The 16,075-nt window shown below is 42.1% G+C and overlaps 1 protein-coding gene across 1 annotated transcript in view; it reads left to right on the top strand.

Moving 5' to 3' along the window:
* DEPTOR (DEP domain containing MTOR interacting protein) overlaps window positions 1-16,075 on the top strand; it is a 76,104-nt gene that overhangs the window by 46,093 nt on the left and 13,936 nt on the right. Inside the window, exons 6-9 of the mRNA XM_055798761.1 lie at window positions 4,822-5,007; window positions 5,971-6,105; window positions 9,224-9,294; window positions 9,960-10,064. Coding sequence (XP_055654736.1) covers window positions 4,822-5,007; window positions 5,971-6,105; window positions 9,224-9,294; window positions 9,960-10,064 — 497 coding nt within the window. The remainder of the gene's footprint in view (window positions 1-4,821; window positions 5,008-5,970; window positions 6,106-9,223; window positions 9,295-9,959; window positions 10,065-16,075) is intronic.

Genomic DNA, 16,075 nt, shown 5'->3' with positions numbered 1-16,075 from the left:
AGGGAAGGGGAGTGGGGCTGTAACTGTGGCCATGCAGTTCTGATAAGTGGATTTGTAGAAAGGGTAAAGAAATTCTGAAGAGGACTCAAGGAGGGCTGACCCCCCCCCCCCCCCTCAGAATTTAAGAGATGTTATTTATTCAGCTGATCAAAGATATGTTTGAGCATTGCCTTCACTTCATAGATCGCTCTACAAAGACTTTTTATCAGATCTTACGTAACTTTTTGATGAAGGTGTGACAAAGCCCAGGGATTAGCAGCTAAAGTTAAACAAATTCAGCCTTGAGTTAAATCTTTATTGCCTGGCAGGGAATGTAACTGAAGGCTTGAACAGCTTGTCAGGGAAAGGGTAAAGTGGCTATTACAGGCTGCTTTAAAGTATGAGTAAACAATTTTTTTTGTGAGATTTAAAGGTTACTTTTCCAATTCTGTTTCTGGGAGAAATTTTATGGCCTGTGCCTGTGGGATATTAGACTGGTGGGTTGTGACCATATCTCCAAAGTTTGATGTTGGTAACTGTGAATTAGTGTTGGTGCTTTTGCCTCCAGGACCATATATGCTACTTTTATGATTTTGGAGGTTGCCAGTCACTGTATTTTCACTTTGCTGTCTTCAGTGCATTTCATTCTGTTTCATAAGTTGCATGTGGTAACATGAACGTGTTGCCACATGAACACCGGTGAATTAAATTGGAACAAGAAACCCATGAAGTCACCCCACCTTGCTCTTTACATCACCCTTATCATGTACAAATATAGGTCCTGATATTCGTAAGCCGTGGCCTGACTTTTTAAGACAAACTGAAATGGGTGCCAGTTTGCGTTTCTTCTGTGTTATGAAAGGCAGTGAACTAATTCCGGAGCAGTTAAGTCAATCCGTACTTGGAGGCAGCAACTTCCACGAGAGGGACAGATACATGGAGCAAGAGCCTTGTCAGCTGCCACAGGTTTTATCTGCTGCTACTTCTGAGTCAACATTCCGTGTTAGCTCGAGGTAACAACCTCTAAATTACCTTTAAAGAAATCCCTCCCAAGCAAGTCTGTGCAGTCCTTTCCGCATTCTGCAATCAGCTCAGAAAAGTTTTTCACTCCCGCTTTTCTCTGCTGAGTGCAGCAAAACACAGACTGTTACAGCAGTTGAGCTGAGCACCCGTGCCTGCTCCAGCACCGCTCACCCAGCAGGGACTAAGCGTAACAAAAACAACCTTCTGTGCCTACTCTGCTTCTGGTATTCACATAGCTGTGGTTTATCAAGGACAAGGGAATGCGTAGCTCCTCCTGGCAAATGCTGAAAGTCAGTCGCTGCACCTGAGGAGTGTTTCAGCGGTAGGCTGCTCTGCTCCAGTGTCTGCCTCCCCCTTCTCAACCTCTTCCTTCTGATCCATGGTCTGCAAATCCCTTTTTCCACACCATCCCAGATACTCTTATCTTTGGGCAGAGGCACAGCATGGACATTTTATCCCAAATCATAAATATGTCAGATTTGAAAAGAAAAAAAAAAAGCCCCATGTGGCACACCAATAATTTTGGTGATATATTTTATTTGATGAGGTATGTACAAGGAGGCAGTCTGAACTAACTACTCCTGTTTATTTTTTTATCTTCTTCTTGAATACGCAGGAAGTTACATGTTGCTACAAATACATTATTTGCTCAAACTGAGGATGCATGCTGCTGTTGTAACACTCTTACGTGAAATGTGAACTATCTGTAGAAATTAAACTATGCATTAAACCATGGAAGTCAATGAGCACTCCAGATTCTGCACTAATGCTACTTGTCATAAGCATTCTGGCTACAAACCCTTTGTTGTGTAAATCATATACAAATATTCTACCACATACAGTCATTGGTCTTACCTTTTCCACTTGTATTCATTTGTTGTATAAAAATTCGCCCTTCCATGGACTAAAATAGTTACAGTGGGGATGAATTACCTCGACGTAAGACCTCAGCTTTGCTATTGTAAGTATATAAATATTACAAGATTTCAGTCAAAACAAGTATTGTTATTCTAAAATATATTCAGTATCTTGGCATAAGGAAGTTTACATTATCTAGTTTCATCGTCAGTAATTATTCTAGAATTTCAGAGTGCTTTACAATGTCTGCAACATAAGCATGTGTAGATCTCTGGTTATCGTCATTTCTGAAGACTGTCAGAGCACTGCAGTTAATGACACAAACAGAATAGTTTTAATTAAAAGCTGTAGTGCCATAATATTTAACTTAAATCAAAACCCATACTGATATTTCTTATATTGCAAATGGTTGGCAACAATAATTCTACCTCCAAGGGAATATTTGTGGGGCCCCTTTCATTTAAGTTTATGAACCCCAGTAGTGCACTGAATAAGTAGTACTTGTCTTTTTAAGTTTCAGGTAACTCTTTAAGATGGCATAAAAAAAAAAAGGAAATAAGTTTATTTTGTGTTTACATCGGGTTGTTCTGATAATGTGGTAGGATATTGCTAGATATTGGTACATTTACTTCTTGTGTCAGTGATCTGAAAATGAGACTGGTAGCTGTGAACTCCTACATGCTAACTCTGCCTCTGATGGCAAACCCTTCTGTGGATGTAGGCAAGTCTCCAAATCTCTCCTTCACTATTCCTGTTCTTCAAAAATAATGAATGTTATAAGCATTGTTTAATAGTATTGCATACTATATGTGTCCTTTTGAGATGCACTTTTGAGTGTGTGCCTGCAGTAATCAGAACTGTGTCAGAACACAGTAAGGAATTGCTTGCAATGCTAAATTTGACTTAGCAAAGCCATTTTGCTCGTGGAGGATGCGTACGGCTGATTTGAGGAAACAACAGGTTCAGCACCAAAATGAAGTAGACAAAAGCCAAGTGGCTTTTCCAAAGCTCTTCAACAGAACCAGGCAATCTAGCTAACAAGGGTCTTCTGTGTAGGTGGTACTTGAAACATTGGAGTTTGGCTGACTGGCATGACCTTTCTGCTTTATTCATGAAAAAATGTAGTTTCAAACCTCTACCGTTTTTCAAAATTCTGAGCAATACCTTACAGCTGTGGGGCTCTGGGGCAGATGGTCTGCATGGCAGTGTGGGCACAAGTATTTGCAGTCAGAAAGCTCCTGTGTCCTGATTATTCCTTCTGTCCCAAAGGCAAATGTCCATCAGTGTCCCCAATCTGACAGCGGCCCAGGCAGGCAAGAGATATGATTCTTTGCAAGGCGGACATACAGTCTGACCCCATATGGCAGTTTCTGTATCCGTATGATGCCCTGAGGATCACATGTAGGACTGGCATCTTTTTTAATGTCTGAATGTCTTGACATCCGTGGCATGAATATACTGGAGAAGGTGACTTGGCTTTTTCCTCTTGAAGGCTATTCCGTCAGCTCACACGCATCAAATGACATACTGGCAGTTTATGCCTAAATACAGCCTTTTTTTGCAAGGCTGTCATGTATGTCATGTACTTCTGTGGGGCTCATGGAGATCAATCTGAGACACACAGAGGTGTTAAGAATGCCTTGGAGATGAGGATGAAGGGAAAGCAACGCTCCAGGCTCTGGATCTGGTGTAGCACCTTGGGCTCTGCTGCTTTTGGACCCCGTGTGTTGGGCAGAGCAAAGAGCAAGGCAGAAGTTCAGTGTCTGCAGCAGGAGGCTGAGGCCAAATGACTGAGTCATGTGCTCAAAGACTTCACTGACCCCTGAGTGCTTATCTGTGTTGTTGTTTACACTTGGTATATAAATACATATAACCCACCAGTTCTTACAATTCAATATTGGAAGAAATGTGATTTATAAACTATTTATAAACTGGTTAAATCCAGAATCTAGGTCCTTCATGGAAAAGGCTAACTGTGGGAAATCATTTCTGTGGAACGTGATCACAGGAGCTAGGTGAAGACGGGCAAAATGCAGCCAAAACATCTACTGCAGCTATCTGAGATGCTGCAGTACTAACGCAGGGAGTACTCCCAAGGGCTTTCCTCTGATTAAGCCGTGAAGGAGTCGGAGCGCTTTCGAGACCTGGCACAGAGCTCCATCCAACTAATGCATTTTTCATCACTATTGAGATGCAGCATCAGTGGCAGCGAACACACGGATGTCACGGCAATGCTGCAGTAGTCTGCGGGTTGGCTCGGCGCTCTTGCTCCGACACTAGCAACCTGGGATTTGCTCTCAATGTCAAAACAGGTTGTAATTAAGGCTTCTGTTCATTATGTAAGAAATGATTTTTGGCTGGCTGCCTGTTCCCAAACCTCATGTATCCGTATGAAGGGGGGGAAGTGGCCCGCAGGAAGCGTCTGGGACACAGTGTCTGTGGTGAACAAGACAGAGGAAATACACAGGTCTTGATTCTCTGCTGCCCTGTAGCTCCGGACAAGGTAGTCAGAGCTCCAAGGGGCTGCCCTAGACTGATGAATTAACAAAAAGAAAATTGTTCTAAGGAGCTAAGTCTGGTCTATAGTGACCAGCAGCAGCAAACGGTGTGCAGAGGAACCATGCGTGGAGATGGACCGCTATGCAACCTGTCACAGAAAGATAAAGTACTCCCATTTCCACTTGACAATAAGAAGTGCTTGTCATTAGTCAAAGTAGTGTAAAAGATTCCTGTCAGCAATGGCCACTAAATTTCCTACGCTTGTTATCAATGCTATAAAAGCCTGTATATTGAAGCCACCTGTATGAAGCTGATGACCTTTCTCCTTTTTCTGATCCTGCAGAGGGGCAGAGCGCCGAGCGTTGCTTCCTTACAGCGAGGCATGCAGGGAACACATAGCAGACCGGTATGCTCTGATTTCAGTCTACCAGGCATAGACTTTTTATCCATTTCTTTTTCTAGTGTCCAACAAGCACCATTTTATGGACAACAACCTGCTCTACCAGTGCAGAATGAATTTCCGCCGCCGGCGGCGATTAATGGAGCTCCTCACTGAGAAATCCCGCTTGATGCCAGAAAGCCACGACAGCCCGTTTTGCCTGCGCAAGCAGAACCATGACAACAGAAAACACACCAGTTTTCTCTCAGGTGACTCATCAACTATACTGCTGTCTGTAGGGCAACTCCACGGGATATTAAAAAATCCTTTTTGGACGAGGGTTTCAGTGATTGAAAAGAAAGCAGGGCTGGGTATTATGTGTCCCTGTTCATAGGGGTTTTCCATTCACTCAGTTTACCAGATCTTTAGCTCCCTGGGGTGTTTTTGTATCTCCATGAGTAGCATTTCAGATGCTGATCAAAATTCGGTGTCAACGAACAAACAGAGCTGGTTAAAATCCACCAAGGCCAAAGTAATTCGTCATACATTCTATGTGGAGTTTTCAAGAAGAGTAAAAGTGAGGGGAAGATGTCCTGCAGAGTTAGCTGTACAGCAGTATCTGGTAAGAACTGAAAGAATAAATGCAAAGTAAAAGGAAAACTAGAAAAACTTATTTCCCTACATTGAAAAGCCTCCTGGAAGACACTTGAATGGGAGCAGTTCAGCCATTGTGTTAGTTACAGTATTGTATTCATGCAGGAGAGCCCATAGCAGCCTGCCAGTACCTAAGGGGGGCCTGCAAGAAAGCTGGAGAGGGACTTTTACAAGGGCACGTAGTGGTAGGACAAGGGGGAATGAGTTTAAAATGAAAGAGGGTAGATTTAGATCAGATATTTGGAAGAAATTCCTTACTGTGAGGTTGGTGCAGCGCGTTCCCCAGAGAAGCTGTGGATGCCCCCTCCCTGGCAGTGCTCAAGGCCAGGCTGGATGGGGCTTTCAGCAACCTGGTCTAGCAGAAGGTGTCCCTGCCCATGGCAGGGGGATTGGAACTAGATGATCTTTAAGGTCCCTTCCAACCCAAACCATTCTATGATTCTATGTAGAACACACTAACCCCTTCCCAGTGTTGTCAGTGAAAACATGGTTTATTGCTGCTGTTTTAAAGAAACCATGGAAACTAGTTTAATAATTGATACCGGTTCTCTTTCTCTCTGTATATTCTCTATTTGTAGTGAGTCCCACCAAGGAGATAAAGATTGTGTCGGCAGTACGGAGGAGCAGCATGAGTAGCTGTGGCAGCAGCGGGTACTTCAGCAGTAGCCCCACACTCAGCAGCAGTCCTCCTGTGCTCTGCAACCCCAAATCCGGTGAGCACCAGCATCCCTTACAATGCACAGGAGCCAGGGTGCAGACACCGCTTTGGGGAGAAGGCCATGTGAAGAATGCCTTGCATCGTGTCTTAGGTTTATCTTTTCAAGGATACATAAAAAATTGACAGTGTCACAGGTTTTGTAGGTCAGAGGGGACTCATCTTCTAGCCTGAAGTCCTGCTGAACACAAGCCAGACGTCTGCCTCCAGTAATCTCTGCATCAAGCCCATAATTGTGGTTTGAGCTGCAGTTTATCTCTTAGGAGGACATGCAGTCAGAGGCCCAGATTTGCCTCTTCATAGCCAGGTTCTCAACCGATTCAAATCTCCTCCTAGAGACATTCCTTTGGTGAAAGTCAGAGGAGAGTTTAACTATCCAGTGGCCACTTGAGTTGCTATGAAATAACACAACTCCGAAAACAGCAGCCTCTGAAAAAAAGAGGCAGCATTGCTTCAGCCTGTCAGGGACCCTTTCAACATTTTTATTTGTTTAGGTCTTACACCAGTCTGTTTAGGAAGGTAAAAGAAGCGTTGAAGCTTATTTTCCTTTTGAAAGGATTTCCTACCCCACGCCAGAAGGTTAAACACACCCATTCTTCCACAGTTCAAAATTGTTTCTTACTGTACATCTGGGAAGGGGGAACCAGACCAGAATAGGTATTGTTTCAGCCTCTCTGTTTCCCTCAGAAACAGCTCTGAATTTCAAAGTAGAGTCCCTGCTGCCCTTTGTGCTCCTTACTATTTCAAATTTACCTGGTCTCTGCCAGTGGTGTGGGGAAGTGTTGTGCAATGGGGGAAGCTTCAGTGGATATGTGTAAGCTTTGCTTTTGAAGGGATGCTGAAATCTGAAGTGATTACTCAAGTGCTACGTGAATCCCCTTCAAAACATTGACAATGTTTTGAATCCGGAGATGAGCGAGCTAAAGTGCGTGTCGTTCCTGCAGTGCAGAGTGGCCATCAGAATGAGAGGCATAGTTGTGAGGATATTTTCTTCCTCTCTCCTTTTAGTGCATTTCCTTCTCTCTCCTTAGGCTCTGTTGGGAATTCAGTATGAAGCTCTAAATTAAAATAATTTGAGGGACTCTGTAGGATTGCACACCTAGAAGCCATAACCACCTACACCAGACCTGCTGCCCAGCTCAGGGCAATGCTCACAGAGCTGGTGGTTGTTGCATCTTTGGAGTACCTTGCTGCTGGGCATTCGGCACCACTTACCAATGTGTACCCTATACGTGTACCAATAAGTACCCTATATGCAACGAGTTTACCCCTATGTAAAGAGTGCCACAGTGTCATGTTTTGGCAGAATTATCTCTCAGGTATACTTCCCAGAAATGCTCTGATAGGTTTTATATGGGGAGCTCTTTGGCCCCAGTACATCATTAATTACATCCTGGAAAACTTTCTGGGACAGATAAAATAGCATTCATGCACTGTCGGTGAACGTGTGTGTTATCTGAAGTATGCTGACTATTCCATTCCTTTATGGTTCTGATTATATATGAAGTGTCAACCCAGGAGTAGTGAGAACAAGTTTATTTTAATGCAGCTGATTACACAACACTGGAAGAAAAAGGAGAGGCTGATGTTGCCCTTGCGTAAATTCTTTTATTTGTTAAAATAAATTCTCCCTTAGGACTAGTTTTCAAATTCTGAATAGCTTTAACAGACTCATACTTGAAAGGAGACAGCAACGGGCTTATAAACAAACATAGTTTTAAGAATTATAAAATTACCAGCAATGTAGGGTAATTTCTCCCATAGCACAAGTACAGATCCACATGTTATCTTGCTTAGGTTAACATAAGGCTGTCAGATGTAAATGTTACAGAGGAATTCTTACTCCTCTGCTGGACTATAAAGTGATTTTTTTCACAGTTTCCTGCTATCCAGACCAGTAGTATGTTGCTGAACTGCATGCTAATAAACACAAGGCAGAGGTATATTTATTGTCAGGTAAGATCTCTTGTAGGCAAACACTTGAAAAAAAATCCCAGGTCACGACCTGACCAGTCATGTAGAAAAACAATCGTCAAACAAAGATAGATTTCTGGAGGTATAATGAAGGGAGGCATGCAAAGGTGTCCTGTGTGGATGATTTACCTGATTCTGACTTGTCGAATGAGCAAAATCATTCAGTTTTTTTTACATTGACCAGGCATGCTCTGCAAAATGTAATGCTGGCTAAATTGCAGTTTGTCAAAATCCATGGGAAGCTTAAAAATATAGTATTGTTTTGTATGCTAGAATTCTCTCTACTCCCATGAATGCCATTAAGAAAGTCAAGACTGTCTTCAAATACCATCTGTGGGAAATTTTATCTTCCACCTGTGACTGGAAAGGCAGACATTATCAAAATTATTTATCGCTAAACGAAAAGCAGCTATAATTTTAAAGGTGAAGTAGGAAAATATGGTGAATGACATACATCTTTATGTTGTCCTCCATCTTGTGAAGTGTTTATAGACAGATAAAAAATGGTACAGAGAATGATACTGATTTGATTTGGCAGAACTTTAAATTGACTTTGTTCAGAGGAAAATTACCCCATTACATAGCAAGACAGTGGGGAATCACCTGCAGAAACTTTTTGGTATTTCCTTTCATGTAAAATCCCAGCCAGCTAGAGGTTACCTAGGCTGTCCCTGGATAAGATGGAGTTAGATGCCTGTGCCTAAAACTGCAGAAATCTCTTGGGGTAATTCCTGACCCAACCAGGACTTTCTTATTACTTAATTCTGTGATTCAAACAGAGGGCACCAAACATGCACAGAGCGAGTCAGGAAGAAAAGCTGCTCCATGCCGGGAAGCTCGATCACTTGTTTTAACACTGGACACGGGAACAGCCACTTCTGATGTTTGTGATAGCGTTTAGTGGATCTTGATTGCAGACAAAAAATGCCCTGATTTTCCAAAGATCTTATCATTTGTTCTCAGGGTTATTCTGCAGTCTTTTCCTTGGCTCTGTGACTACTTTCAAGCAAGTCTGCGAGAACTGAGAGCGTGTAATGGAAGTGGGACCAAAAAAGATGTTGTATCCCAATGCTGTATCTTATTTATTAAGAGAAATTGCAGAGGAATGTTGGTATTGAGTATCTATTTATGTACCTCCACAGTATTAAAGAGACCCGTGACTGCTGATGAGCTCTTGATGCCTGGAGCCCCATATGTAAGAAAAACTTTTACGGTATGTCTCCAGTATTTTTCTTTATTTTCTGCATGTTGTATGCATAAGGTAATCCAAACAGACATTTTCTGATGGGATAATTAGAGCTTATTTGCATTTGGTAAGGTTTGTACTTTAAAATCCCAAACTCCATTATCAGTGTTTCCACACATTTCAGGTCTGATGCTGTGCTTGTTTATCCTGTCTTTATGCCAATGTCATGCTGCTGACTTAAATGGCGTGTAAAATTACATAAAGCAAATAACATTTGTATTTTACAAACTCATCTAGTCTTTGTCCTCCTGGTAATATTTGCTTTACAGGAGTGGATTACCTGCCCAAAGTGAAGTATCTACTTATGTCTTTCTAAACTGTGATGGGACAGAAATTTTGATTCTTGCTCACTATTAGAGAAAGCCTGTCTGTAAAGGCATTTTTTAACCTAGTCATTGGAAGTACTGATTTTTACAGTCTCCTAGTTCCACAAAAAAGTTCATTAAGAGCAAGAGGAATGATTTGGATAGAGCTTTTCCCATGAGTGATACAGCAGCCTGTACATAACATCCCTTCCTACGTGTTTGAAATATAGAGATGTTGAAATTGCTGTCTCGAGCCATTTAGATGTTACCCCCTTGAATTTCACGGAGCTGCCTGATGGTGATCATGTCCTTCTTTTCTCTTTCCAGATCGTTGGTGATGCGGTGGGGTGGGGCTTTGTGGTGCGGGGCAGCAAGCCCTGCCACATCCAGGCTGTGGACCCCAGCGGGCCGGCAGCTGCCGCTGGGATGAAGGTGGGTTTTCAAAATGGGATGATTTACTGGGGGTATTTGTGCTGCTCAGTGAAGGTCTTGGTCTGCCTGGACTTGGGGAGGGAGAGGTGCTTTTGTTTCCACGATTGAGTCAGTTTCAGGCATTTATGCACGGTGTCTTTCACCCCCTCCTGTTTCTTTCCTTCCATCCTTGAGGTTCTTCAAGTCCCTTTTCCACATGAAACTCATTCATTCTTTCCCTTTTTTTGAGTTTGGGGTTTTTTTTGGTTGGTTAGCTGGTTTTGGTGGTGTTTTGTGGGGTTTTTTTTGGTTTTTTAAATGCACCTTTTCCCAACACTGCACAGTTTTATCTTCCATCTTTACTTTGCCATTGATGTGGTTGGTAGTATGCAGCTTCGGGACTTTGCCTATATAGGAAGAGACAAAGTCAGACATACCTATTGAAAGTGAAGCAAGCATAACCCATTCACTGTAAAGCAGTTAAGATTCAAGACATTTTGGAAAGAAGAATGTGTGATACTTTCATATTTCATTAAGAGCTGAAATAGTTTCTTACATGATTTAAGAATAAATAAATACAAATTCCATGTGAAGGCTTTTGTAGTCAGTGCAGAGCCCATTGACTTACCTGCGTGTTTGGATCACATCCTGCATGCATCTGTGAATTAATCACTGCCTTGCACAGTGGGAAAAATAAAAGGAAAGCATTACGCCAAGTACAGATAAAAGCAAGAAAGGGAAACTAGCTGCTGCATCTGCTCCGATGTCCAGGCTGGGCCAGACCCAAAGATTAAATTATCATTTTATGTCACATTTTACTGTATGGTGGCAACACAGATGAAAGTTTCAGATGTATTCCACATGCAGTCCAGTTTGCCGTGAATTTTGTCCTACCTTCTAATTCATCTCCCTTTGCCATCACACTAACCCCAGCAGCCCCTCGCCTGTATATTCACACCCACCAAGCTGGAGGCAACACGTGCTGCCATGATTCCCAGGATGCGCATCCCGCCCATCGCACAATGCCAGACCTGCCATGGCACTCTCCTTAGGAAATGCACTGCAGGGGTTTCTCCGCTCTGGCTGCTGGGCTTTTTTTGTAAATGAAACTTGCAAGGACGTACTGTCTTTGAACATTTACTTTTTTTGAGCACGGCAGGCAAAACCCCTGGGAGGGGGAATGGCAGCTGCAGAGCCTGTCGGCGCATGCAGCACCCTGACGCATCCTGCTGGCAAACAGCTTGATTCCTGAGGGAGCTGGGATTTTTGATACGTTTTATACAATACCTAAATATAGTATACAGTTACAATTTTTTTGTATGAGGAATATACTTTTCAAATCGTAATCCTGCCTAAAATTTAAAGGTCTTTAAATTTTAAAGGATTAATTTATTCATGTATATGTTCTAGATCCTGAACTTGGGAGTTTAGTACTTTACAGCATCTTTTACTCTCTGAATATAGCAGCTAGCAACAAAGTAGATTTATTCTGAAACCTGACTTGTAAAAATAACACTGTGGTGTCATATGTGTAATCTAAGAGATTTCACTTCTGCACTCAGCAGCTTAGAGCTGAATATAGTGGGGCTTTGGTTTGTTTTTACTTCTGGTTTCATGCTGGCAGCCCTGTGACCGCACACTAAAATGTTTCAGTTAAGTTAGGTTCTTTCATATTTCACCTCTGAAACTGGTTTTATGTACCAAATTATATCCTTGTATCTTCCATTCGTGCTCTCCGTGCATTCATGTACTCTGATGGGCTGAATCCTTCAAGATGTAAGAATGTAAAATAGTCCGTTGTCCTGAGGGGAGCAAACAATTATTTTAAAGCTGGGATATATTGCCTTGAATTTGCACAAAGGACAGATCTGATTATTTTCAAAGGTGCTGCCTTTATATAAAATCGCTTTTCAGAGCAGAACTGCACGTGAAACTTAATAGCTGTATATTAGATCAGTCCCTGTTTAGACACAAAAATTGGCGCCCCATTTTCAGAAATGCTGAATACCCTTAGCCCCTGGTGAAGAAATGCCAGTTTTCTTTGAAAATAAGTTTTTTTTTGTTGAGGTGTTCCCATGGCAATAGATATGTAAATTCTAGTGCAGTATTTGAAATTTTTAAGAATCTATGTCACTTAATCCATCTGTTTATAGAACTCTTCAATCTGGCAAATTTAAAGGAATCTCATGACAAGCTTTAGATGACAGCTTCTTGAAAAAAAACCTTCTCCTGTGTGGAAGCTGCAGGAGGGGCACTTTGAAAATAGACTATTGGGCACGGTAACTTCTGGTGGGCTGGTGCAAGGAGCTTTTGTCTGCCAGCGTTGCTTTGTGCGCTACACCAAAGAAGCGCTGACAAGGAAAGTTGGCTATGATGAAAAGGGCAAGAATTTGAAGAAGAGCCAAGACTTGGCATTGCAGTTTGTAGAAAAGTTCTTGGCGGTAGCAGCAGGGTTTTTCCTCCTAAGGAGATGCATCCAGTGTAATCATTTTTGGAAATGTCTTTATTTGTAAAGCTCATGATTTTGCACTTACCTCTCTTGGAGAGCACTATATTCCTGTCTCTGCATTACGCTGGGCAAATTGTTGAGAGAGGACTGCCGCCCACAATCTCATTGTAGGACCTCAGTTTGTGCACTTAAATTTCTCCCATGTATTATATAAAGCAGTAAACGTTACGGGCTCAACCTACCTGTAGGACTTTGTGGTGGCTTGCTTTCAGTTTGACCTTGGCTGGGCTGCTGAGCTGCTCCAAAGTGCTGTGAACTGGGAGCCTGAGTAGGCAGTGGCGGTGTGGTGGGCACGGCGCTGGTTGGCTGGGATGCAGGGGTCTCTGTCACACACATCCACCTCTGCATGGCTGCACTTGCCGTCGCCTTGTGCCTGACATCCTCTTCTAGGGCAATTGTCAGACAATTTAATTCTGAGAAAATCCCTTCTAGCGTGGTCTGCTGAAGAGGTATGAGAGGGTGTTAAGTTTTTTGGCTTTAAGTCTCGTTACCTCTTCTGGGGCTGGTAAATAGGGTTACCATTTACAGTATGAGGTTTCAAGTATGAAGGTGAGCAAATAATTTAATAAATATCTTGTCAATTAGTTTTATTGAAGTATTTTTAGATCTGGTTTGTTGAAGTGTGGCTGCCTGTGACAGTGTTGTGAAGAGCGTGGTTGCTGTGAGCGCGTTAATGAGTGGGAGCTGGAGGCGACGCGGGGCTGTGAAAGGAGTCAGTGTTGCGATGCGTACTTCTAAGTTATTTGCAGCTCTGTTTTGCTGTCTGCTGTCATCAGTAGTGGAAGACAGGAACAACAGGATTTTGAAGTTCCCAGGTTGCTTTAATATTCAGTACTGACTGGCTGCAAAATTCAGGTCTCTGCTGATGACGTATTGCCAGTTGTCAGGAAAAATATTTTTCCCTTTTTTCAGTGTTTTATTCTGTAAGTTGATTTCTGGTTCTGAGGTACAAAGACTCTTTGAAAAGTTACACAACTTGACTTAAAACTGGTGACTTATATTACGTACCACACGATGTTATTTAATGTGATGTCACTGCAACAGAGTGTGAAAAAACGAGCAGACCTATCTTAGTGTGAGGCTTGTGAAAGAGACAAATTAATCACCCATTTTGCTGATATTCGTTCTTCCCTTTGGCTGGGGAAATCAGTTCCCAGCTCTAACCTTTGAGGAATGGTAAAGAATATCTGGTTCCTTAAACTGATTTTGAGCAAATTACTTCTTATAGGTGTTAAACCTAAGGTCCTTGTATTGTACAAATTGTCAATGGCCACTCAAGCTTTTCTGTCCAATTCTAGTTCTTCATTATTTCACTAAGTAGCAGGGAGCTTGGGGGACCATGTATGGTCACTGGTACCAACACCACCTGTTTTGAGCTCTGCTTGGGGATTATGGTATACAGCCAGGACTATTTCATAGAATCATAGAATCGTTCAGGTTGTAAAAGACCTTTAAGATCATCGAGTCCAGCCATTAACCTCACACTGCTTATAGGTTCAGCATGGTTCTGCTCTCCTCCTGATCTTTAGAAGCTGGCACAGGGTGGAGGTCAGCCTCATAAATTTTCTGCCTGTGCCATCGTCTTCTGCATTCTCATATGATTATATCAGGTCCAGGTCCTCAAATGGTTTCACTAGCAGGATAAGAGCCAAATCTCAAGTGTAACTGAGTAGCCACTGTCTCATGGAGCAGATCGAGGTCATCAGGCTCAGTTTCCCTGCAGTCACAGGAACATAGGTACTATCTGATAAATCCAGAGGATCCAAGTACTGCCACAATCATAAAGTGTTACAGGCTTGTAACATAAAGGATTAAAAGATACTCACTATAAGGTGCCAACTGGGGGGAAAACCAACCCAAAACCATGTGATGTCAGAGGAATTGCCAGTGCCTTCAATTCCTGCAATAGGAAGAAATTTGAACTGTGAGATTCTCAGGAGGTTGAACGTACCCCATGCTGCAGAGAAACACAAACCCTATTCCATGGTCCTTGTCAATCTGACCTCAAACCTGGTGACGGCTCAACAGCTGGACAAGCAAGATAAACCAGTCAAAAAATCTTTAGAAAACAAAACCAAAAAAAATCAAAATAATAATTAAAAAATTACTCCCTCAGTAGAAAATATCCCATTTGTGGCTGTGGCCAATCTCCAGTGCTTTACAGGACAGTGGGAAAAGTAGAGAAGCTTGGACATCATAAGTGAGGAACCTCTTCGTAACTCCTAAAGGCAGCCTAGTGGGAGCTTGAAGGCTGGTATTTATATTGTGTAAATGAGGCACAACAAACTTCCTTCTATTTAACCCTACTCCATGAGGCTTAGGAAAGGGAAGAAACCTCAGTGTTTGGTGCGTGGTCTGACCCTTTAAAGCACTGGGGAGATACTCCAGTGCTAACTGAAGGTATCCAAAAGCTACTTTCACTATCTCATGTAACTGAGCTTTAAATGAGATGATGAAGTAGGTTTGGATAAATATTTATACTGTGCACTAGCATATGGTGTTGTTCAAGCAGATGCAATTCAGTTGTAGAATTCTTATCTTATACCAACATGTTACTGATTGTAGAAAAGCGTAAATTACACAAGCTGCCATCTGTTTTCAATTACCGCATGAAAACACTGAGGCAGGTTGGTATTTTCCTTTAGCTGTGCTATCAGCTCACTGCTGAATTTGATAATTACATTAGAGTGAATTCAGAATGAATGCATTTGGTAATGTGAACACTCAAAAAAAGTTGCTGACAAACTGCTTTCATAGCTTGTCCATAAATAGAGAAGCAGCAGAGCTAAACGCGTATAGCACTACGTGCAATGAATGCCACTACTGTAGGGCTTGAATATAAATGTATATGTTTCAAACATGACTCTGTAAGCACCTCATTTTCTGATAGTATTTAATTATAAGCTATGACATAAAGGTCCATTCTCCTTCATAGAAATGTGGAAGCTGCATTCAATCAGCTGTGACTAGAGAAATCTAATTTTAAGAAATCAGATTTGTTATTTTACCGTAAGATCAACACTGATTTTGCAAAACCAAAGAAAATTCAAACAAATTTTAGCTCTGTCTTTCACTTTATGCAGCTGTAACCAGAACCTCAGATTTTGTGTGCCATTATCCACCTCAGAGATTGGAGAGCTGAGCAGGGTAGCCATTAGCCTTGAACATCCTGTACATCATGCTCAAGAAGAGTGGTTAAGACATGTTAGGAGCATAGTAAGAACATAATGGTCAACAGTTTGGATGCTGTTTTTTCCCCATTTGATATTTAGTAGAAATCTTTGTCAAATACTCTAAAGTAAAATTTAGTAAGGCAGCTGTGTTAGTAGCGTGATTCCACAGAAGTTGGAAGAGATTAAATATTTGTGAATGTGGAAATACGCAACTCTGCCATCAACATCAGAAGTGGATTAGTGGTTAGTTGTCCTTGACAACTGTTTAACAGCGTGTATAGCAGTCACTGGACTTTCCTGAACGACACATGAATCTGTGCCTGGGTGTTCCTGCTCTGTGTCTGCCTTCT

Source organism: Falco peregrinus, chromosome 3 (genome assembly GCF_023634155.1).
Source record: "Falco peregrinus isolate bFalPer1 chromosome 3, bFalPer1.pri, whole genome shotgun sequence".
Classification (NCBI taxonomy): Eukaryota; Metazoa; Chordata; class Aves; order Falconiformes; family Falconidae; genus Falco; species Falco peregrinus.
The sequence above is the reverse complement of the archived record's forward strand: the minus strand, read 5'-3'. Positions and strand labels throughout refer to the sequence as shown.